Source organism: Micromys minutus, assembly GCF_963924665.1.
Source record: "Micromys minutus genome assembly, chromosome: 18".
In the NCBI taxonomy this organism is placed as follows: Eukaryota; Metazoa; Chordata; class Mammalia; order Rodentia; family Muridae; genus Micromys; species Micromys minutus.
Window position 1 is genome coordinate 1,966,482 of NC_137953.1, and position 25,173 is coordinate 1,991,654.

At 47.8% G+C, this 25,173-nt stretch overlaps 1 protein-coding gene across 1 annotated transcript in view; it reads right to left on the bottom strand.

Annotated features, from left to right (window-relative positions):
* TGFA (transforming growth factor alpha) overlaps positions 1 to 23,846 on the bottom strand; it is a gene marked incomplete at both ends in the record, with an annotated part of 145,693 nt that extends 121,847 nt beyond the window's left edge. The window contains one exon of the mRNA XM_080932119.1: positions 23,807 to 23,846. Coding sequence (XP_080788245.1) covers positions 23,807 to 23,846 — 40 coding nt within the window. The remainder of the gene's footprint in view (positions 1 to 23,806) is intronic.
* Positions 23,847 to 25,173: the final 1,327 nt, after the last annotated feature.

Below are 25,173 nucleotides of genomic sequence, written 5' to 3' on the forward strand. Positions count from 1 at the left end.
AAACAGGTGCTCAGTCTGACTGGCTTGAAAGCTCCCAAGGTAAATTAAGCAGCTAAAAACCTAAACAAACAAAACAACAACAACAGCAAAGAACAGCTACCCTGTCCCACTGAGACGCTTCCCTTCCTAAGGACACAGGAGCCGAGAAATATCGAGTGCTACAAAACCCCCTGGTTCTTGCTCTGACCCCTCACCCACTCAGCAGCCCAGCTCACTGTGCTGCTTGCTGAGGCTCGCCTGCCGGTACACATACCACACACAGGCCTGACGACACGGCTTTGACTCAATCGCTTTGCTTGCCAGGATGCAGGGCTGTGTGTATGTGTCCTGGGGCAAGGAAGGCCCTTGGCAAGGCCTATCTACAGGATCCGTGCCACGCCCTTCTCTGCCAGGAGGGAGCCCATCTCTAGATCTCTTCCAGTCAAGTTTATCAAAGGCCTGGGATGGGTCCTGAGTCAAGCTTCCTCTTCCTCGGGGGCCCTCTCCAGCCACCCCCATCTGAGTTCCTGGAACTGCCAGGTAGCAGTGCTGGCTGGCAGCCCCGGATGCTGAGTCACCAACAAAGCTTTTCTAGGGCTGGGCTCAGAAATGGCAAAGACCTAGTGGCAGCTGACTGTCATTGATTCGGACCTCAAGGTGTCTCTGGAAGAGGTCCTAGGAGGGTGAAGAATAGCATTGGGGAGTGGGCCAGACTCAAGGTAGGGGCTCAGATGACCAAAGCTATAGTACCACGGAGCCCAGGGCCTTGGAGCATGAAACAGGCAAAGGTGAGGCCAGGTGAGAAACAAACATCATCGCACAGCGGCCATCGTATTGGGAAGGTTTATAACGTAAGTAAGTAGAGCAATGCGCCAGGCTTAAGGCCTGGACACGTATGACTCTGGGCAGGGCTGACTGCTCCTCCATTTTCTGGGAATCTCAAAAGAGATTCTGGTTTACAGTGGCAATAGCCTACCTTCTCCCAGCCCTGTGATCTCGACTTTTCCTTTATCAAGTATGATCTTGTCTTCGGGAACCACCGGTGACTTCACCGAGGTTCCTTCGCCATCCTTCGAAGATAACAACTTCAAAACCATCCGAATCCTACCTGTGACTACTGTAGAAACTATCAAGGGGGCTCTCTCAGAGAAGCACACACACACACACACACACACACACACACATTCTCTGATGTGCCTTAACTATATTGCTTAAGAGTCTGTGTTTTAAAATGCCTTTAGAAGCCTTAGTCCTGCTTCATTCTTGCTCACCCAGAAATTCTTTTCTGTGCCAAAGCCAAGGGTCTGGCTTCCCCTCAGTGGAGACATGAAGGAACTCTCTCGGCTGCTACAGATAGAGCACACACTTGCTGCCAGCAAATGTGGAAGCCATTGCTAGTCTGTGAGGTCCACAGAGATGGTCTGAGTCCTTCCCCCATTCGTGTGACCCACTGGGGACATCTCAGTCTTCCTGGCCTGTGGTGTTCCAAAACATCCTTTGATCCTGACACCGACCAACATCGTTAGCCTATTGGTAGCCTCATGCTAGCTGGGCATACTCCCTTCTTGGTGGCTAGCCCATGTGCTGATACCTCACCTGGCCAGGGGCTTAGAAGTCCTCAGGAATGTGCAAACAGTCCCTGAACTCTTCCCCATTTCCCAAGTGAGTGACAACTCCCCAAGACTTGGGACACCCTGGCACCACCATGCGGAAGGTGTTTCTCAGGCCAACACAGATGCAAATGTAACTTGGCAGGACTAAGGTCAATGCAGTATTAGCCCAGGTATGAAAGCAACTGGGAGGAAGGGAGCATAGGTAAGTGGTCCCAGAGAGGAAGAAGCAATGCCTAGAAGGAGCCCCCTAAGCTTGGTGGGTCCATTTTACACTGCACACTGACAGGGTCCCAGAAGTGAGAAGCAGGAGTGACCTAGAGGAAAAGGGGAAAGGACGGGTGAGAAAAGCTCAGGACTGGAAGGAAGAAGGCTGTGTGTGTGTGTGTGTGTGTGTGTGTGTCTTGCTGCCTTTCACTAGGAGACCCTAACCAGCAGCCCCCTCCCCTTTCTGCCAGGGCTTCTTCCCACTGGCATTGCCCTTGCAGGGTCATCTGAACTCCGCAGGGGTTTCATTGCTGTACCAATGACAAAGGCCACTCTAGATATTCAGTGGGCAGGCCAAGGAGACTAAATTCCCATAATGTATAGGGCTTTGCTCCTCTTAGATGCAGGAATAGTAGAGTCTGGAGTTCCTTCTGGTAGGAGGCCATTGGAATAACCCTAGCGATACTTCTGGACGATCCAAGAGCGTACCAATTCAGTTTTCATATCCAGCACCCTGTTCCTTTCTGCTCTGGACTTTGAGGACAGCAAATGCCTGAGACTCTCATGAAGGTGACAGGCCAGGCAGTCCCTCACAGGCTCTGTGCTCTGTTGGGATGCCAGTCCTGTGTACTTAGGAGCTCCTCTGTATGGATTACAACCTTTTAAATAACCTGAGTACTGTTTAAAAAAAAAGCCCTAACAAGGCTGGTATCATAGTTTTGTCAACTTGTCACAAATCTAAATCTCCATTAAGAGGTAATGTTTGTTTGTTTGTGAGACAGGGTTTCTCTGTGTAGTCCTGGCTGTCCTGAAACTCAATCTGTAGACCAAGCTGGCCTCAGACTCACTGAGATTCACCTGTCTCTGCCTCCCAAGTGCTAAGATTAAAGGCATGTGCCACTACCACCCAGCTAAGAGGTAATCTTAATTGAAGAATTGTCTCCATCAGATTGGCCTGTAGGAAATGTTTGGGGTGGGGGTGGGGTTTCTTGATTGCTGGTTGAAGTGGGAGGGCCCAGATTACGGTGAACTATGATGTTCCTGGGCAGGTGGGCCTGGGCCTATATTAGAAAGGTATCTGAACAAGCCTTGAGGAGTAAGGCAGTAAGAAGTATTCCTTTGTGGTCTCTGATTTGGTTTTTGTCTTGAGTTTCTGCCTTGCCTTCTCTCAGTGATAGACTGTGATCAGGAATTGTAGGGCAAATAAATTCTTTTCTCCTTAAGTTTGTTTTGGTCAGCATTTAGTCACTGTGACCAAGAAACAAACAAGAAATGCATCAAAGATAAGAAGCATAAATAAGAATACTTCCAGGCCTAGGAAATACATCTTTTTTTCTCATTCTAAGAAAAATGGACCAACATCTTGACCAATGATACAAATAGGTTATATACATAGAGATACCACCCTGCTGGATCCCCAGCAGACATTACTAGTTGATCACAGACTTCCCACTGAATTCAACTACAGCTCCCAGAGCCTTCTAAGCAGTCATGTCCAAGAGATCATAGTTGCTCTAGAAGATGAAACTGTTTCCCAGGGCTGCTAAGGTAATGAATATCTGCTGCTATGCTGGCATGGGAGCCAGAGATGGAGGGGGAAGGAAAGAGGAACATGGAGAAAGCCTCTGGAGGGGTAAATGCTGGCCAACTGTGCAGAATTACCATGAAAGCTGAGCGTAGAAACAGAAGCACCTGTCCCTTATATCCTCAGACAGACTAGGCCACCCAGATACCCATCAATTTAACTGCAAACTGAAATTGGATTCTTCTAACCCCATCCCAACACAGGAGCTGCTGGGGCCAAATATCCATAGTGATTCGTGCAGATTTCCTCATCTCCCCAAAGCACAGGTTTTTACAAAACGAGATTTTCAGAAGACTCCTGACATCTCTGAAAATAGCTCCTCAGGTGACAACCAGCCAAGGTAAAACAGCGCCTGAAATCTTCATGCACGGAACTGAAACAGCGCAAGTAAAGCAAGCAGCGGCGTCGCTCCATGATTTCAAATCTTTTGGAGTCTACACATGCTTTTCCACACACACAAAAGCAACTGGCCTTATCTTCAAGGCCATTTGTCCACTTTTGGTCTACTCTCAGCTGAGTCCGAGGTCACCATGGCCACAGAAAGCATCTTTGGCTAGGCTATTCCAAGTCCGTGTGTGTGTGTGTGTGTGTGTGTGTGTGTGTGTGTGTGTGTGTGTGTGTGTGGTTGGTAACTCCACAGAAGAGTGCCAGCCTAGTCAGGATAGGATGAGCTGCCATTTAGACACCAGGCCCACTCACAAGGGAAGACATACATCACATCATATATGTGGGGTGAGAAATGGGCCTCCCCATGACTACAATCCAGTTCTCAAGGCTGAGGTCCAGATAAACAGTCTGTCCTTGAATAGTCCGTTTCTATCCTTGGCCTACAGACTATGTCTGGCTGCAGGCTGCTCTCTGGCCTCTTGGGCATTCTCCACAGAGGACGGGAGCCAGCAGGGAAGCTGTGTTCTTGGTCTCTCAAGCATCTCAGCTATAAAGTTGGTGGCTTTCCTCCCTGTTGGAAAGCCTTGTGCTGCTTGGGTTCAAAAGTATAGGTTGAAATGAGAGAGGCCTCAACTAACAGGGGCTGTTTCCTAAAAGTCAAGCCTCTTCCTCCCCCCAGGATGAAGATGTATCAGTCAGACCAGGAAGAAGTGCCAGGGAGAAATTCATAGGGTCAGAGAGAAATTCATAGACCCGAATAAAGACCATGGATGTTGGCAGAGCCATGGGGCAAACCTGCAGAGATGGAGGGGTGGGGCAGACCCCTGCTCTGGCAGAGTGGCATCTTAGAAGAGCATGCACATCTGCCAGAGGCTGGTGTCCTCTCCTGATGATGGCTCCTCTTTCCCCACTGGACCAGCAGAGTGGGCTCTGTTCTCAGCTACCAGCAGACACGTCTACCTTGAGCCAATGTATAACTTAAAGGGAGATTGTTCCGGAGACTGTCTCTCTGGTAAGGTCTTTTAAATATGATATAGACCTTTTCTTTTATGAGATGGAAGGACTTACTATATAGCCCAGGTTAGCTTTAAACTGTTAGTGCTTCCATTTTGGCCTCCTCAGAATTATAAGCATGTACAAGATTCGAATCTTAAAGGTTTGTTTGTCTGTTTATTTAATGTGCATGTGTATGACCAAATGCATGTATGTGTATAATTACTGGCAAGTTTTTATTATTTTTGTATGAATAAATTTCCAGAAACAGATTGCTAGGCCCAAAGATCAATACTTTAAAAATTATTATTTTTGTTATTTTTAAAATTGGTGTGTGCGTGTATGTATCTGTGTATTGGTGTGTGCATGTCAGTGTACTGCCTGTGGAAGCCATACGAGAGCATCAGATCCCCTGCAACTGAAGTTACAGAATATTATGTCACCTGCTGTAGGTGCCGAGAAATCTGAACATCCACGAGTGCTCTTAAATGGTGAGCCACCTCCTCTATCCCAAGAATCTGAGTTTTAAAAACCTCCTGTTTTATTTGCCCCCAGGTGCTCACTCATTGTGAAGAGGTCCGTCCTCTTCATGATTTGCCAACATGTGCTTGAAAGAAACAAAAGAAAAAAAAAAAACCAAAAATAACCAAAGACCAGAACAAAAGAACCCTGGACAGCTTTAACAAACATTTGTAGGACGTCCATATGTGGCACTGACCTGAATCAGATACTACACTGTCTGTCTATTCTGATATGATAAAGCATGTCCAAAAAAAAAAAAAAAAAAAAGGCACCAGCTGGACGAGGCTCCGTGTAGGCGTGAGCAGCACATGTTCCTTTGTTCTCCTCTGTGCAAGTCAACAGCAGTGCCTGTGTTTTCACGGGGCGCATGGTGTCACTGGGGTTGGGAGTGACAAGTCTTACAGAGAGGAGCCATTAGCAAACCCGCCAATACAGGTTCTATCTTTAGAGGCTCTGTGAAGAACTACAAGTGTTCATGTGAAGGCGTTAAAGTCGCTTCTGGCTTCCGTTATGACTGACTACAGGTGTAGGGTTGGGTGAGGGGAGGGATAGGAGATGTGGGGGCTGGGGGTTCAGGGTGGTGGCTGCAGATCATATAAGCCAATGAAGGAGAACATTCAGGGTAGGATGATGAAACAGGGCCCTACTAACAAGTTTACGGTAAGTTCATCTGCGCTGGGCACACTTCCAGTGGTACCTCAGGTGAGCATGTCATCTGGGCACCACGCAGGAGGAGAAAGCCTCTGTGTGCTTGTACATACTATCCACCTGCTTTGTTTAGCAGCAGCCGCCGCTGCCACCGCTAACCTTTGTGACCCACAGGGATGAGCTGCATCGGTGCAAACGCACGGGATGGCAGGCTGAGAGCCTAACAACACAGATAAAGTCAGCCAAACAGTGGCCCCTCACACATGACCAACACCTCACACATGACCAACACCTTACACATGACCAATACCTTACACATGACCAACACCTTACACATGACCAACACCTCACACATGACCAACACCTTACACATGAACAACACCTTACACATGACCAATACCTTACACATGACCAACATCTTACATATGACCAACACCTTACATATGACCAATACCTTACATATGACCAACACCTCACACATGACCAACACCTCACACATGACCAACATCTTACATATGACCAACACCTCACACATGACCAACACCTTACACATGACCAACACCTCACACATGACCAACACTTCACGTATGACCAACACCTCACACATGACCAACACCTTACACATGACCAACACCTCACACATGACCAACACCTTACATATGACCAACACCTCACACATGACCAACACCTTACACATGACCAACACCTCACACATGACCAACACCTTACACATGACCAACACCTTACACATGACCAACACCTCACACATGACCAACACTTCACGTATGACCAACACCTCACACATGACCAACACCTCACACATGACCAACACCTTACACATGACCAACACCTTACACATGACCAATACCTTACACATGACCAACACCTTACACATGACCAACATCTTACATATGACCAACACCTTACATATGACCAACACCTTACATATGACCAACACCTCACACATGACCAACACCTCACACATGACCAATACCTCACACATGACCAACATCTTATATATGACCAACACCTCACATATGACCAACACCTTACACATGACCAACACCTTACATATGACCAACACCTCACATATGACCAATACCTTACACATGACCAACATCTTACATATGACCAACACCTTACATATGACCAACACCTCACACATGACCAACACCTCACACATGACCAATACCTCACACATGACCAACATCTTACATATGACCAACACCTTACATATGACCAACACCTCACACATGACCAACACCTTACACATGACCAACACCTCACACATGACTAATACCTTACACATGACCAACATCTTACATATGACCAACACCTTACATATGACCAACACCTTACATATGACCAACACCTCACACATGACCAACATCTTACACATGACCAACACCTTACACATGACCAACACCTTACACATGACCAACACCTTACACATGACCAACACCTTACATATGACCAACATCTTACATATGACCAACACCTTACATATGACCAACACCTTACATATGACCAACACCTCACACATGACCAACACCTCACACATGACCAATACCTCACACATGACCAACATCTTATATATGACCAACACCTCACATATGACCAACACCTTACACATGACCAACACCTTACATATGACCAACACCTCACATATGACCAATACCTTACACATGACCAACATCTTACATATGACCAACACCTTACATATGACCAACACCTCACACATGACCAACACCTCACACATGACCAATACCTCACACATGACCAACATCTTACATATGACCAACACCTTACATATGACCAACACCTTACATATGACCAACACCTCACACATGACCAACACCTTACACATGACCAACACCTCACACATGACCAACACCTTACACATGACCAACACCTTACACATGACCAACACCTCACACATGACCAACACTTCACGTATGACCAACACCTCACACATGACCAACACCTTACATATGACCAACACCTTACATATGACCAACACTTCACACATGACCAACACTTTACATATGACCAACACCTCACACATGACCAACATCTTACATATGACCAACACTTCACGTATGACCAACACCTCACACATGACCAACACCTTACACATGACCAACACTTCACATATGACCAACACCTCACACATGACCAACACCTCACACATGACCAACACCTTACATATGACCAACACCTTACATATGACCAACACTTCACACATGACCAACACTTTACATATGACCAACACCTCACACATGACCAACATCTTACATATGACCAACACTTCACATATGACCAACACCTCACACATGACCAACACCTTACACATGACCAACACCTCACACATGACCAACATCTTACACATGACCAACACCTCACACATGACCAACAAACACCTCACACATGACCAACACCTCACACATGACCAACACTTCACACATGACCAACACCTTACCCCCACAGTCCCCTCAGCAGCTCCTCAGCCCTCATGGCCTCTGTGCATTCCATGACAAAGTCACAGCCTCCACAGCCTTCAGTACCCTCTGTCACTTGATGCAGACAACTGGAAACAGTGGGGTCAGGGACAGGACAGCACACAGTGGTTCTTGATCCACATCCTGGTTCTGGCACTTGCTGGTTACAGTAGCTAAATTTCCTATTTTGTGTATTTGTTATGTGTGTGCACATGAAGGTGTGTGTATGTGTGTGTACACGTGTATGTATGTGTATGCATGCATGTGCATGTATGTGTGTATGTGTGTGCATGTGTGTATGTGTGTATGTATGTGTATATCTGTGCATGTGTGTATGTGTGTATGTGTGTATGTATGTGTATGTCTGTGCATGTGTGTATGTACATGTGTATGTATGTATGTGCATGCATGTGCATGTGTGTATGTTTGTGCATGTGTGTATGTGTGTATGTATGTGTATGTCTGTGCATGTGTGTATATGTGCATTCACATGTGGGTATGTGCACATGTGTAAATGTGTGTGTGTGCCTCAGTTTCCTTGTCTATGAAACTGGGAGAACGGCCATGTCTCACAGAACTAGGTGGGGTCAGTGGGTTTGTGTGGACTTAACAAATGTCATCAGGGTGTTGTCTCCTCTTACGACACCCCTTTGGGCCCCGTTCTATAGTTTATCTCCTTTTGGAAAAGCCCCTATGTTCACATAAGCCTTTTTTTTTTTTGGCTGGGATCCAGGGCTAGGCCATCGCTCTCTTTGCAGCATCACCCAGCCCAGCCCAATACACAGTCACAGGCCAGCTGCAGGGATAAGCCATGCGACCTTCCCTTGCTTTATGCTGACCGACTTAATGTTTGTGATCATGCCACCGGCTCTGTGATACCCCATGGCTGAAATAGCTCTGTTGAGTAAATTAAGTATCAAATGGCGCGTTAGAACTGGGCCACAGAACTCACAAAGGCTGTGTGACCGTGTAGATACGTCCTACCTGGGACGGGGGCTGAGAGAGCTCATTGCTTGCCTTTAATCCGAAGTCCAGAAAATCCAATTTAGTTGAAAGGGCCGTTTTGTTTATTTCCTCCCCTCCTTGCGCGCCATGGGAAAGAGGCTGTTCACAGGAAACCAAGCTCACGTTACATAATGAGTTGATGTTGTTTTTCTAAGGTTGCGTCTCTAGGCTTTCAAGTGGCTTCACCCGTGCAGAACTGCTCCATTATCCCCCAACCTTAACCTGAATAGAGCCTCAGTCCAGGAAGCTGGAATAAAACCTTTACCCTTTTTCTCTCCCTCCCTCCCTCCCTTCCTTCCTTCCTTCCTTCCTTCCTTCCTTCCTTCCTTCCTTTTCTCTCTTTCTTCCTTCCTTTTCTTTCTTTCGTTCCTTTCTTCTTTATTTCCTTCCTTCCTCTTTCTTCCTTCCTTCTTTTCTTCCTTTCTTCCTTTCCTCCCTCCCTCCCCCTTCCTTTCTTTCTGCACAAGGAACATAAAAATATAATAGAGGAATGAACTGGACTCACTGAAGCCCCCCTACACACAGGTAACCGTGGAGACAAGCATTATGAGTAGGGCTCAGCACTGATAAACCATGAAACAGCTCCTCAAACACGCCAAGGATAAAATGTGTGCCAACCAGCAGTGTCAGAATTCACATGCACCAAACATTAGTGAGCAGAAAGGAGAAGTCTCTGTCACTGTGGTGGTTGGACACTTTGAAGAGCCTGGACCAGAAACCAACAAAGACAGCGTTGATCTAAAAAGGATCACCTGTCAGGCTGGAGTTGTAGCCCTGTTGACATGGTGCATGCCCAAAACGGGTGAATCCTTGACTTTGTTCCTGGTTCTGAGTAGACCTGTTGTGGTGGTGCATGCTCTAATCTCTGCGTTTAAGGGGGAGACAGGGGCAGGAGGATCAGAAGTTTAAGCCCAGCCTCAGCTACATAACAAATTCGATGCTAGCCGGGGCTACAGGAGACTTTGTCTCCAAAACAAAAATTACCATCAATCAGTCGATATCATGAACATCTATTGGTGATCCTAAAAACAAGAGGCAAATACACGACTTTCTCAAACCCATGTGGAGCATCCACCGGGATGGACCACATTCGTAGACCTTAAATACAACCAATGGGGAGGGATGGAAACCACACAGTGTAAGCTTCTACACCATAACCCAGTAGGACCAGAACTCAACATAAGAAAAATGAGCAGTGGTTAGGAGTGCTTGCTGCTCTTGCAGAAGACGTGAGTTCCCGTCACCCCATAACTTTAGCCCCAGAAGATCCCACACCTCTGGCCTCTGTGGACAGGGCACTGGAGCGCACGTAATATACACATGATTTAAAAAATGATAAAGGTGTTTGAGAAATAACTGGAAATCCCCAAAGTCCTGGAGACTGGACAACACGCTGCTCCTGAAGCGTGGATCAAAGCTGTGGCGCTGAGAGGAGCTGAGCGTATCAGATTCGACTCACTGAAGCTTGGAGGATGCAGCGGGAGCAGCACTCGGAGGGATGGCCCGCTGACTGCAGACCCCACACAGGCACTGCAGGCCCTCATCTCATGAGACAAGGGAAGGGGTGAGGAGAAGGATGGCGGAGAGAGGGAGAGGAAGAGATGCAAAATCCCAACGAACAGAAGAATCATAACTTTACTGTGGTTAGTGTCTCTCTTTAGGGGTCTGAAAGTTAGTCATTCGTGTAGAAGATGAGGTATCTCTGAGATTTCTGCCAGCACCCTGAAAACTGCAGAGAGTTGAGGCCCATGTCTATCCCCTGAGTCCTGTAACTAACCCAGCTGGGGCAGAAGACGACAATTTTCCCGAAGTCTTGTTTTAACCTAAAAACCAACTTCAGTGTTTTCACTCTTGCTCTCCTTTCCCGAATGCACCTGAATTTGTTTTAACACAGAAAACAGTGTCATGGCCTAAGCTGCTTGCATTCCTTCTGAATACTCAATGTAATTCATGTTTCAGCAAGATGTACCATGTTAGGCCTGGGTCCCAAGTATGCCAGAGCAGATGCCACATGCTCTCGGCTGAGGAAAAAATGGGAAGGAGGACAGTCTCAGTCCTCCCACAGATGACGGCAGGCCTGCCGCACGGCCTTCAATTCCCAGAAAACCCAACTTTGAGAAAGGCTTTAACCAGGTACCCTTGGTCATTCAGAGCCATGAGACCCAGTGTCCACCAGACTGTAGCTAAGCAACAGTGTGAAAGGCATGGGAAACACCACCTCTGGCACCACAGATGTGGCAGGAGATGGAACTGTCCTCACAAGGGTGAGCAGGAGAAGGCATCCTCTGTGACACAGTTACCTTCCAGTTCTCAGTCAGGCCCCAGATTCCTGGGAGCAATCACACACTCTAGTCCCTACAAGGGCGGTGCATTATGGTCCCAATCCTCAGAACTGTGGGGCAGAAGAAACACTGCAGACAGACCCACATCTCCTACAAATGAACTGGCAAAATGGAATTTGAAACCAATAAACGCAGAAGAAATTATCCATCAGCCAACAAACAGCAGAGGCATTATTTGACAAAAATGAAAAAAATTCGACTTTGACCTCAAACCCAAACACATTCTCCAAAGGAATGAAGATTCAGACCAGCACATGAAAAATCCCAAGAGGAAAATGACACGTGGACCTGCTGTAGAAAACCCCTTCATGCCCTCGGCTCTAGGCTTCACCATGGCAGAAAGCACCCAGAATTTACGAGCAGATTCCAAGCCCTCATAAACCAAAACAAAGATGACGCCACGGATTCATGAGTCTAAACACAACACACACACATCTAAAAGACAAGATTGAAAAAAAAATACTTAATAGACAGTTTAGGTAACTGTTTACAGGTCAATAAGAAAATAACCAACCCCAACACAGACATAAGAAAATGGGCTCAGCCATGCTGAAATCCCATGAGAGATGAACTGAAACAGTTTGGTCACATTTCGAGTGGCTTAGAAGTGACGGTAACCACCACAGACAACTCTGCCAAGGAGCAGGCATTTTACACACAGGTGACAGAAAAAGCAAGCGCATTCAGCTTTTCTGGAAGCCAGGTTGTCAGATCACATGAGGAGGAATGATTGTGAATCTTGGGGGCTGGAGAGAGGGCTGAGCAGTTAGGGACATGTTGCTGCTCTTGCAGAGGGCCTGGCTTGGGTTCCAAGTGCCCGTCTTGGGTGGCTCCCAACCTAACTCCGAGAATTCTCAGGTCTCCTTATTTAAAGGCTTCAAAATTCCCCGTGTCCATCAATAAGGGGCAGATTATGAAATGACTGATATGACAGCACACCGGATGACCGTCAAATGGACAAATAGATGTCCCTGAACATTTGCAGGAGTGTTGTCCTTGTGCAACGTGAGTGACAGACTTTATAACGCAATCTCCCAGGTGCCATTTTTGATGGGAAACAAGTGAGCTTACAGATCTCTACACTTACTCCAGAAAAAGGGAAGGCCGTAAAATGCAGTAAGCTGGGGGTCTCTGGAGAGTCGTGTTGGGGTGTTTTTAGATTCCCTTGTTTATAGATTTCTGTTTCTGTTTCCTTTTGGAAAAAGACTCAGCAGGACTTAATGAGGATGACAGGGGAGGGGTCCTGGCCAGCCCACCTGGGAGGTGACAGCCACAGGGACATGAGTACCTGGAAGTGACCTATACCTTACCTAGCACCAGGGATGTATGTATTGAGGGGTTTCCTTTAGAGGGCAGGGAAGTGGAGGTTGAGGCTGAGAAAGAGTCTGAATCCAGATGCAGTCTTCATCCGTGTGGTCTATGAGTTGACCTCACATCCCTGAAGAAATGATCAGGCTCTGGGCCTGCTTTCATCGAAATGGAGGGACCCATGACTCATCCCCCTACACCTTAATTATAACACCCAGGTCTGCAATGCACCTAAAACATCTGTCATTGTTTAAATCTGCCGCAAGGGTGAGCGTAGCTCACAAACAGGCCCGAGGACACCTTCCCACAGTGCAAAACCAGTAGGTCAGACATCGTGCCTGCAAGAAGGGTGCAAACCTCAAGCCTGTGTCAGGTCGGTGGACAGGCCCCGCTCTGCCATCGTGCAGAACCAGCTCCCCAGCTCTGTCTTTAAAGCCAACCAACGTCTCCTGAGCCTGAGTGTTTCTTGTCAGTTGCCAGGGCCCAGCAGCGGGAAGGGATCTGTGTACCGCTGCCAGCCTCTTATTCGCCATTAGTGGCAGGTCCTGTGCCACTGTGTTCTGAATCCAGTGTATCCAGCTAATCCTCGGAGCCTCTCATGTAACAGTAATGACACAGACAGTGCTTTAGCTCGGGCACAATGACTAGCTCTCACTTCAAGGGCCTAGTGTCTGTGCCTGGAGGTGCTGATCACAGAAATAAGAGAAATCAAGCAATAAACAAACTATCAGGAACCCCACCCCCCAGCCCTGGCTGTGCTATGGTTCCAGCTAATAGACGCAGCAGCATTTGGAGGGGAGTCGGGGGCCTTTGAAAGCTTGAAGTGGGACTGAGACAACGGTTTAGTTGGCAAAGGTCCTGCCTCGAAAGACTTGAGTTCAATCCAGAACCCCCATGTAAAAGCAGCCAGGCATGGAAACGCACACCTGTGATTTCAGTGATGGGGAGGTAGAGGAGGATTCCTGGGCTTATTGGCCAGCCCAGCCCAATCAGTGAGCATCAAGACAGCGAGAGAAACCCTGTCTCAAAATACAAGGTGAGGGCTGGAGAGATGGCCCAGTAATGAAGAGCATTCACTGTCTTCCAGAAGATCCAACTTCGGCTCCCAGCACCAAAACGGCAGCTCATGAGCATCTGGTAGCTCTAGTCCCAGGGGGAGATGACACCCCTTCCAGGTCTGGACAGGCACTGCACACATGTCGTGCACACATGTGCACATACATGTCGTGCACATACATGAAAGTAGGTGCACACTCATACACATAAAATAAAAATAAAACTTGCAATAACTTGAAAGGATTCAAGGTAGATTGGAAGCTAAGAAATGACACCAAAGGTGACCTCTGACCTCCACATGTAGTGGCACACAGACACACAGACACACAGGCTTAAAGCTTGCGTGGGTTACTTGTCAGTCTTTGCTGGAAATCATCTTACCAGACACCCTTCACATCAGAGGTAGTAGCTGGATAGCAACTTCATTAAGTACTTTGTATAAACAAAATGGTTGTTTACTGGGAACAGCATCAACTAGGAAAACTTTCCTTGAATTTTATTTAATGTTTTAAAAGACATTTCCTCCCTCAATATCACCAAGAGAAGCAAATTCTAAAATCCATTCTATTGGGGGGAAGGGACTGGTGTTCACTTTGTTTTACTTTAGTAAAGGGCAGTTTCTATTTATAAATCCATCCTAATTGGCTTAAGAAGTAGTGTCTTAGTCAGTGTTTTATCACTGTGGTGAGACACCATGACCAAGGCAACTCTTGTAAAAGAAACCATTTAATTGGGGAATGGTGGGAGGATGGTAATACTCATGGTGTTGGAGCAGTAGCTGAGGGCTCTATCCTGCTCCCCGGGGACTGGGGGGAGAAAAAAGAAAAGGAGGAGGAGGAAGGGGGGAAGGAGAGGCAGGCATGAACTTCTGCAACCTCAAAGCCCGCCCCTAATGATACACTTCCTCCACAAGGCCATACCTCCTAATCCTTCTAATCCTTTCAAACAGTTCCACTCCCTGCTGACTAAGCATTTAAATATATGAGCCTATGGTGGCCATTCTTATCGTAACCCCCACAAATAGGAACTTGGAACCAACCACTGAAGAAGGGCCTGGAGCCACGTGGGCCGGCCATTCACTTTGCTCTTCCATGGATGTAGCCAGTTTCTACATTACTTCAACCTTCAGCATAAAAACATGGGATCTCTAAAAGGCTGTTTAAAGTATCCCTAAAGCTAATGCCAAAAGCCGAGAATGAAAATGAGGAAGGTGTGGTAAGGCTGGAGATGGTCCAGCACTTAAGAGCACTGGCTGCTTAATTGCAAGTTCAGTTGTTAACATATAAAGACCGGGCTAGCTCACCACCACCTGTAACCTCTGGTGTCGGGATCTGACGCCCTCTACTGGTCTCTTTGGGTACCCACATATATGGCATATGTGAACACACACATACCAATAAAAATACAAGTAAATCCAAAAAAATACAAATGCAGAGACACTTCACAGTGTATCGAACCTAGCAATATTTACAGACAGTGAGGCCACACTGATGATGACTTATTTCAAGATTCGAAAGATTATTTTAACATGATCAAGTCAAGCATCCTATAATAGTTGAATGTCGGCTCAAATGATCTCTTCTTGCTTTGGACACCAAGGAGGGAAAAGGCTGAATCTTAGTGAGTTGTAAAACACATATTTTATTTGTAAACCTAAACATATATAAAGACAAAAGCTCATCCCCACACTTAACTGTTAAATTCATAAACACAAACCTATGAAAAAATACACAAGAACATCTACTGCTCTTTAAGAAAACGAAATGTTGTTTTTCAGGAGCAAAGAGATGGGTGGATGGGGTATTTGCCAGGACACTGGCGAACCTGATTCTGAGCTGCAGGACCCACACTGTGGGGAAAGCTGACGCTCACAAGTTGTCCTTTCATCTCCACGTCCACAGGTGGTGGTGGCAACTGTAACTTACTGTGTTTGTATATGCTGTATAGGTGGGTACCCGTAGAGACCAGTAGAGGGCATCAGCTCCCGACTCCACATTCACACTGAGTCAGGTGAGCATCAATTAATTAATTAGCCAAATGTCACTACACCTTTTAAATCTTGTCTAAAAATCTTAGCTGGCGCCATAAAGTAAAAAGAAGATAGAAACAACAGATAAGGTTTCGGAAAGGGGCTGGAGAGATGGCTCAGTGATTAAGAGCACTGACTGCTCTTCCTGAGGTCCTGAGTTCAAATCCCAGCAACCACATGGTGGCTCACAACCATCTGTAATGGGATCCAATGGCCTCTTCTGGTGTGTCTGAAGACAGCGACAGTGAAGTTATAAATAAACAAATCTTTAAAAAATAGATTTTGAAAAGACAGTGGTGGGTTTTACTATTCAGAAGTATATGATCATGTACTTGAAACTAAAAGAATCCACTGAAGGCAACTTAGAGTTGGCAAAGTCTGTTAAAACATGAAACAAAGGCTCTTCTGGGCCCCACAGACAACAAGATGCTTTAACCAGGATGGTATGAGGTGGGGATGAAGAAGGGTCTTGGGATACATGGCTGGTAAGGGCTTGTGGGGGGAAATGCTCTCCCCTAAAGAGTCATGAAGAGAGTGATTGATCGATTCAAAGTCACTACGAAAATGGTAATGCCTATACTTGGAGGTGACGAATAGCCCGTGTGTGAGGGCGTGGACCTGCCCCACCAAACGGCAAATCTGAGAACTTGGCTGAGATCTTTTCTCCAACAAATGTTTAATCTGTGATGTTCTAGAAGACTAAAGAACATGAGCCTCTGGGAGCCAGGCCAATTTCTGGGAATTTATCTTAAAAAAAAAAAATCAAAGATGAATCCAGCATTCCTGTGGAAATATGTCTGTTGTATGGGTTGACTGGCCTGACCTTAATTGTTATTTGTTTGTGTATATGTGCGTGTGTTTCCATATGGATATAAGAACAGGGGCCAGATGATGTCAGATTCCCCTGACCTGGGGCTACAGAGCTGGGATTATTGGTAGCTGTGGGCTGCTTGATGTGTGCACTGGGAACTGAACTTGGGCCCCTAAGAGCAGCAGATGGCACGAACCACTGAGTCACCTCTCCAGCTCTGACTTTAGACATTACAAACTTAATAAATTTAACATGTGATTATCTTTAACCAGTGCCTGAGGACGTACATGAGGCCCCGAGTCCAATCCTTATTACCACAGAAAATTCCAAAGACTATTTTAAACCAAGGCACTGCACATCCAGCCCAGGAGCTCACCTTTCAGGTCTGAGCCTATTGTGAAAAGCCTCATTAGGCAGCTGCCAAGTGAATCACTGCCGTGACGACAAAGAGGGTCACTCCCTTAAATAACTCCTGTGTCCCGACAGTTCAACACGCAGCAGCGTCTTCCTCTCTCCCCCTGCTTGTTTATACGCATTTCTGCAGCAAGGCAGAGAAGGGGTGCAGGGCGCATTCTCAAGTTATGCTCACTTGCAACTGATCGGACACTACGACCACAATGACCTCCAAAAAAATGTCGTATCATGTGATATTGTGTGTGCGTGAGAGTCTGCTACTACACACTAGTATATACCACTTGAGAGTCATATCCAAGTGTTTATTATAAACAATCAAGCTGCTCAAACAAATAAAAATATCACGAGCCCTTTGGGATTCATATACTCTCTTAACATTGACCCAAACCCCTTCGGTAAGCTTGAATGTAGTGTTAATTGTGGTTACATTGTAGTGGTTATCCAAATACCTCTCATACCCCCCTTAGTTTTCCAAATATTCGGGGGGGGGGAGGTTCGGGGACAGGTTTTTGCAATCGTAAAGACATGCCAGAAGTTTTATGCACGTGCAAGTGTGTGTGTGTGTGTGTGTGTGTGTGTGTGTGTGTCCCCTCCATGTGGCAACATCATGGAGGTCAGAGGACAACTTTTAGAAGACTCTCAGACTCTCCCATCTTTTGTGAGTTTGGGGAATCAAGCTTTCTTGGCAATACCTTTTACCCACTGACTCATCTCACTGGCCCCATAATCTATTTCTTAAGGCACCAGGAAAACAACATCTCAGAGAAGAGCCGCACTGGAGACATGGGAATGTGCACGAAGCCACCCCGCCCTTGATTATCAAAGAAAGAGCTGTCTGGGATGAATGTTGACAACTGGGCTGGTGTTTGGCAACTGAGGTCTATTTGGAGTGTCCTGGGTAGACATTCCATGAGGTCATGCTGGCAGGTATGAGGTGAAGTACATGGAGCCGGAGAACCAACAGTCAAGCACCAGCAGGCTAGAGCAGTCCTCATCCTCTCTTTCTGAGGGAGTCTCGTCCATCTCCCTGTAATTGAAAGGCCCAAGGCTCAAGTGGTGCAAACTGAAAGCCTTTCGAGGCGAGAGCTTTCCAAGTAATTGAATGCAAAACTGGCCAAGGCAGCACACATGTGTAATTCCAGCTCCCAGGAGGCAGAGGCAGGAGAGGGAACATTCCTGGGCTCCACAGAAAGAGCCTGTCTCAATCTACCCCTTCAAAAACATTAGATGCAGTAGACTACAGAATTCACTAGACTAGGTCATGCCTCCAAGATTTAAAAAAATGCTCCTTTTTTTCAGGCTTAAAACAAGCAAACCAGTATTAAGAGTTAGCATAGTTAGATTTCAATAAGCTTCTGGCTCTTCCTAGTCCCAGGCAACAGTTTTTCTTTCTTTCTTTTTAAAAAATCATTTTAATTTTTATTGGTTTCCCTGTATCTATGTCTGTAAGAGTGTCAGATCCCTGGAACTGGAGTTATAGACTATTGTGAGCTGCTATGTGGTTGCTGGGAATTAAACTCTATCTCTTCAGCCTCAGTTTTTATTTCTTAAGTTGTATTTAAAATAACATGTTCATAATGCTTTGAAAGAATTAGCCAGGGTGGTGGTACCTGCCTTTAAGCAGGCAGATGTCTGTGAGTTCGAGGCCGCCCAAGTCTACACTGTGAGTTCTTCCCTAAAGAGAGAGGTGGGGCACCTAGACCTGAGTGTGTGGGACAAGCCAGCATCACTTGACTTGCTGCTTAGAGGTGACTCTACCAGCTAGATTTCTGGATTTTATGATTTTAGGAAAGATTTCTGTATTTGCCATTTGACATTGGAGACATTACAAGGATAACCAAGGGTTGGCTTAGTGGGTAAGAGAGCGCTGCCCTATAGAGGACCCCAGTTCAGTTTCCAGTACCTACAGTGGGTGGCTCACAAACACCTGCGACTCCAGCTCCAGCGGGTTTGACATCATCTTCTGGCCTCCGTGGGTACTGCATTCATGTGCACAAATCTAAACACACACACACACACACACACACTCACAATTATGTATAAAAGGCCCAACTCAATTATTTTTATGATTTGTAAATCTGTTGACCGTCTCATCTAATTCCCTAACAGATATTGGGACTGGCTTTATTGTTCCCACTTTACAGAGAGAAAACAGCTGGCCACTCAGTACTATAGACTAGGCATAATTGTGTACATATATATATATGTACATATATACACATATATACATATATACACACACATATATATATACATATATATATATACATACACACACACACATATATATAGTTATATATATGTGTGTGTATCATTTTTTACAACAGAATAAAGTTTATATCTTATAACAATATGATCAGAAATGCAGCGAGTCATTTTTGCAATTAGTAAGGAAGGTGACGTGAGCCTCTGGCTGCTCTCGAAGAGGATTTGGGTTCAATTCTCATCACCTGTACGGTGGCTCACAATCCTCCGCAACTGCAGTTCCGGGGAATATGGCGCCCCGGTGACTTCCTTGGGCCCTGCACGCACGTGGTGCTCAGGCACACAAGCAAACAAAACACCCATGCCCATAAAAATAAATAAAACTTTAAAAAATGGACAGTGTGAGATGGTTGGTGTTGTAAGCGGGTGTTTAATAGCACAGGCTTGCTGGCAAAGCAGAACCGCGAACTCTCGGTACGGCTCCAGCTCTGCCCTGGCTGGCCGTGCAGGTCAGAGCTGCTTCAAGGAGAGCTGAGTCAGCAGCAGTACATGAGGCACAGGGCAGTGAAGGCAGAAGGTCCCCAAGCACAGGAGGAGCAGGACTTCTTGGAGCACCCTTCCAGCCACACAGGTCACATCTGGGAACTTGCTGAGCGTGCAAGCCCCTCCCCCCAGGCTCACCTGGCCTCCAGATGGTTCTGACTGAAGCATACAGATGTTAGAATAGAATAGAAGATGTTAGAAAGTTTTAGTGTGGGATGACCTGATGCCCGCCTGCACTAGAGGGCAGTGTGGTGACTAGGGCCTTGTTCCAAACACATATTGCAAAGGTCCTCGGAGATCTGGCCAATGGAAAAGTCATCTGTTTGTCATGTGTTGCCATAGTAACAATAGCGCAAAGCATCATTTACTCCTATAAGAAAAGTCTCCCTTGCAGGAGACATTACTTAGAGAAAGATCACCTTGTCCTGAGGAGAGCAAATGTTGGAAGAGCGAATGGGGTCAGCAGGCTTGCCAACATCTATCTGCACCTCTCCAGCCCTCAGTCCTGGTGAGCGCATCCTAGCTGCAGTGGAAGGCAACACAAGGCCTCCTCAGGCAGAGAGAGGGCCGTCTGAAAGCTTCCACATAAAGAAGAAATCTAAAATAAAGATCGCCCCTCCGTCTACGACGGCCTGAGGTCTACAGGCAGTCTAAATCTATGGGACGTGCTAGCAAACCCAGCCTTATCTCCGTGTTCTGAAGCCCATTCTGTCACCAAAGTCAATTTTAGTTTATTTCCTTGGCACTGGTAGCCAAGCAAATGGCTTCACCTTGGGCTGCAGCCCCGGCCCAATGATCTCCATGGTTTGCCAATCCGCTGACTGTCCCGTTGGATTCCCTGACGGCCTGGGAGGTGGGGCTGGGTTTGCTGTTCCCACTTTACAGACGAGAAAACAGCCGGCCACTCAGTACTACAGGCTAGGCGTAAAGGCTTGACATAAAAATGATCGCAGTGTATCCAAGAATGCCTACTTTTGCTTGAATCTGTTGTCTACCAGGTGACACTGAGTAGAAATCACTCAGGTAGGGTTTCTGGCAGACAGGGCAAGGAGCTTGTAGAACCCACACAACCTGCAGTAACATCTACGCTTCTCTGGGGCTCCGACTACCGACAACAAAGGAGGATGGCATTAAGGTTAATTAAGCTCTGACTACGTACGGGATGTTAAACTGCAGGTATCAAGTCTGTCCGATAGCCCTCTTAATGTGCCCATTTCACAGACAGAAACAAGGCACAGAAAGTGATCTGATGCCAATAACTTAACTCTGGTTCCCTTGGCACAGAGGAGGTACCAAGCACAGGAGAGCCCCGCCTGGGGAACCTGGATCGTGCTTCCAAAGTTGGCATTTGGGCCACATTCCCTACACACTGTCCCTCAGAACAGGAACAAGTGTCCGGATCCAATCCTAAGCCGTCACCGACAGCATTAGCAGCCAGGTCTCTCCCTTTCCCTCTCCCTCTCCCTCCCTCCCTCCCTCTCCCCCCCTCTCCCCCCCCTCTTTCACAGACCAGCCTAGGGTTTTTCTTCTCTCTCTCTCTCTCTTTACAATGTGTTTATCGATGTAACACTGGCTGATTTGCCTGGAGCTGTCTAAGAAGAATCAGAGAGGCAAAGAGCTTCAGAGGAAATACCACAAATTAAAGACACGTGGGAGGCAGCCGTCTGAGTAAAGGCACAAACCCAACGGCCGTGATTTGTCTTATTATTATTATTATTATTATTATTATTAAAGAGTATTGAATAAAACGGAATCCTCACTGCTGTGAATTAATCCCCTCCCCCATTTTAAGCTACACTTTCTGGAACAGTATGGGGCCAGCTCTTAGAGACCTGTCCATCTTAAGGTTGTTTTTTTTTTTTTTTTTTTTCCTTCTTTCTCTTGAGGAAGGGAGCATAGGACAAGCTGGATGAAGCACTCAGGCAGGGAGAGCACTACCGTGTGACTGTACGGGCGTCTGCTCCACTGAGCTGAAGGGGCTGGGAGAGCACAGCTGCCAACAGCTGCCTGGAGGAACCACCTCCGTTCAATTTTTCACTGAGTGAGCCACCGTATAGATCGACCACAAGAAGTCAAACAGTGAGTTCTAGGGTTTTTTACACCTCGAAGCCACACCCCAACCCTAGAGATGGGACTAATATGGTGACCACAGGGAAGTGACCTTCCACATCTGCACTCCTTGGTCTTTAAATAAGGCTGGCCCGCCTAGGACAGTGAGTTGTTGCACTGTTCCTTCTGTGAAATGGGAACAGGATGGCTCCTTCTTCATGAAGCGAGCGTGCTAGCCAAATGGGTGAATGATCTGAGGCCGCGTGGCTCCAGCAGGCGGGCATCCGCAGGGCTCTAGCTAATAATACTCTTCGAGAAAAAAATGAAACAGCCTGCAGACTCCCCACCGTCTGCACCTTTCACTGCTCTAGATTGTGAAGCTTTTATCTATGAAGTGGAAACCAACGATAGAACACACGTGAAGGCGGGTCTCACTCTCTTCAGGTGAGGGCAAAGCCGGGAGCATCTCAATGCGTCCACTTCTTCCGCAGAGGGAACCTTTCTAATGCAGGATTGCCAGAGACCTGTGACCTCGCCTGGGCATGACAGGCTGCTGCTCCGGGCGCATTTTAGGGAGGAGAGTTCCAAACACCCTCTGGGGTCTATTGATCCTGTAGCAAGCATCTTACTTTATAAGGCTTTAATTATTAATAGTTAATTAGAACCAGGTTCTCACATAGCCCAGCCGGTTTCAAACTCCCTTTATAGCTGAGGGTGGTATTATGATCCTATTGTCTCTTCCTTCTGAGCGCTGGGGTCATGAGCCCGGCTTTACAGGGTTTGGTGCCTGAAGTTCTCTGGCCACTGACCTACAGCCTCAGCCTCCTTACAGGGTTTTAGATGCTGAAGACATCAGACAGAAAGATTCACAAGGCGGCAGCAGTGACCGGGACACCCTGGTACTTGAGTCCACTCTGTCAAACAGACTGTACCCGGAGGCTGAGAGTAGATGCTGCGAGTAAGAACACACACGGGCCAGCTTCGCAGCCACAATTCTCTCCCACCACCCAGGCACCGGGGGTGGGTTGGGAGGGGTCGAGTGTCCCCTCCCCCACCCGCGTTTATGTCCAAGAACCAACTCAGGAAACTGGTTACACTCAGGTGTCACTTCCACCCTCTCTGACAGGGACACCAAGACTCCCAGGAAAGCTCTTTAACAGAACAATTAATCCGCACACGCACACAAATCACAAACCCACAGAACACCTAGGAGAGCTTCGAGTCAAAGGCTAAGGGTGCGGGTGCGCAACGTGGGCTTCCGCCCCCCAGGGACACGAAAGGGGCTCAGGCTAGGACCATACAGGCGTCGCACTGGAACAACAGGCGCTCTGGTGGCTTTGGAGAAGCCGGGCTCGGCGACCGGCAGGTAGGAAGGAGGGCGTGGGCACCGGCGAGCATACGCCGCGCAGAGTAAAGTTCAAGCCGGATCTCACCGCCGGGCGGCCACCTCGCTAAGACTGTCCCTCCACTTCACAGTTCACGGTGACTCTCGGTGGTTCGCTCGCTCCCACCCACTCCAAGCACCCGCCTCTCTTCTGCTCCCCCAAGAGGACTCAAAAGCACCACCGACATCTGGCTAGAGCGGGCCCGGGGACATCGAGTGTTGCCTACGTACCCAGAGCTAGCAGAGCGAGCTGTCCGGCCGCGGGGACCATCTTCCGAGCGCAAGGCGCTGCAGCCACCGCGCTCTTTGCGGTTGGCGAGTGGCCGCGCGCCGCCGCGGTGTGCGCGGGGGAAAAAGGCGCAGGCGACAGGGCCGGCCCCCGGCGCGCGGGCGGAGGGACGACCGCGCCTCCCGGTGGCACTGGCCAGCGCGCTGCCCGCGGCGGAAACGGGAAAGAGGTGGAGGTTCCCGCCACCTCTCTGCCTTAGGCGACGGGGACGAGGCGGACCACCCTCCCGCGATGGGGCGCCCCCGAAGGCGCAGGGGTGGGGACTGGGAGCCGGGGGCGGGGACCTGCGCCCCGATCGCGACAGCCAGTCACCACCCTGGGCCAAGGGCCAGGCAGGAAGCGCCGGGCTTCAGACACCTCCCTGCAGAGCTCGCGCCCAGGGTCGCCGCCCGAGTCCCCTGCGCAGTAGCCGAGTCCAGGCTGTAGGCGGCGGAGCGGAGTCTCCCAGGATCCAGTCACCTGTGCTAGGGGCTTCTCCAAGACACTCTAAGCTTGGAGACCCGAGCTTAGCCAGCCACCCGGCAAGGCCTGACCCAAGAAAAGCGCTTTCTCTATAGTCAGCCAAACACCCATTAAAATCGAATTTCCACCTGTGTCCCCATCCTTGCCGGCCCTGGAACGCCTGCCACCAACTAGGGGCAAAGCCACTCTGCGTCTCCAAAAACTGTCCCACTGTTTCGGGAATGCAGGAGCCCGAACAAGAGCTGGCTTTGATACAATTAAGGGCAGAACAAAGGAGGAGCGCGTGGTGGGGGCCGGCTAGCTGTCACATTCAGGGTTTGAATCCTTTCGATGGCCCCCGAATCTGAACTATGAAAGGAACACAAGAAGGGAAGACATTTTCGGGTAGAGAAAGGATGGGTTCATGGGTGTTTGGGAGTGGAGCATCCAAAGGGGACAGTAACTCCAGAAAGACCACGACGGGCCGTAGAGCGTAGCCTCTCCTGCTTCCTGCCACCTAACTGCTCCAGAAAAGACCTCTCCTAGCAGATGGGGTGTTGGTGGTAGGGTGTGTTGGCCTTGGGGTTCTCTTGCTGTCTTCGATGGATGCTCAAAGTCTCAGGGTTGAAAGTTTCAGTTTACTGTACGAACAGAGGACCTTAATTCCAAAAGAAGGTCCAAGCCACTGGATGTGTGGGTACTGTGTTAATTAATCATCTCTCTGTTGCTGAATCAAAATGCACGCGGGAAGCAACTTAAACGGAGATTTGGTTTTCTGTTCTAGTTCGTGGTCATTTGACCGGCCCTGTAGCTTTGGGTCTGTGAAGAGGAAGGAAGTAATAGTGGGGAGCTTATATCTCAGCTCAAA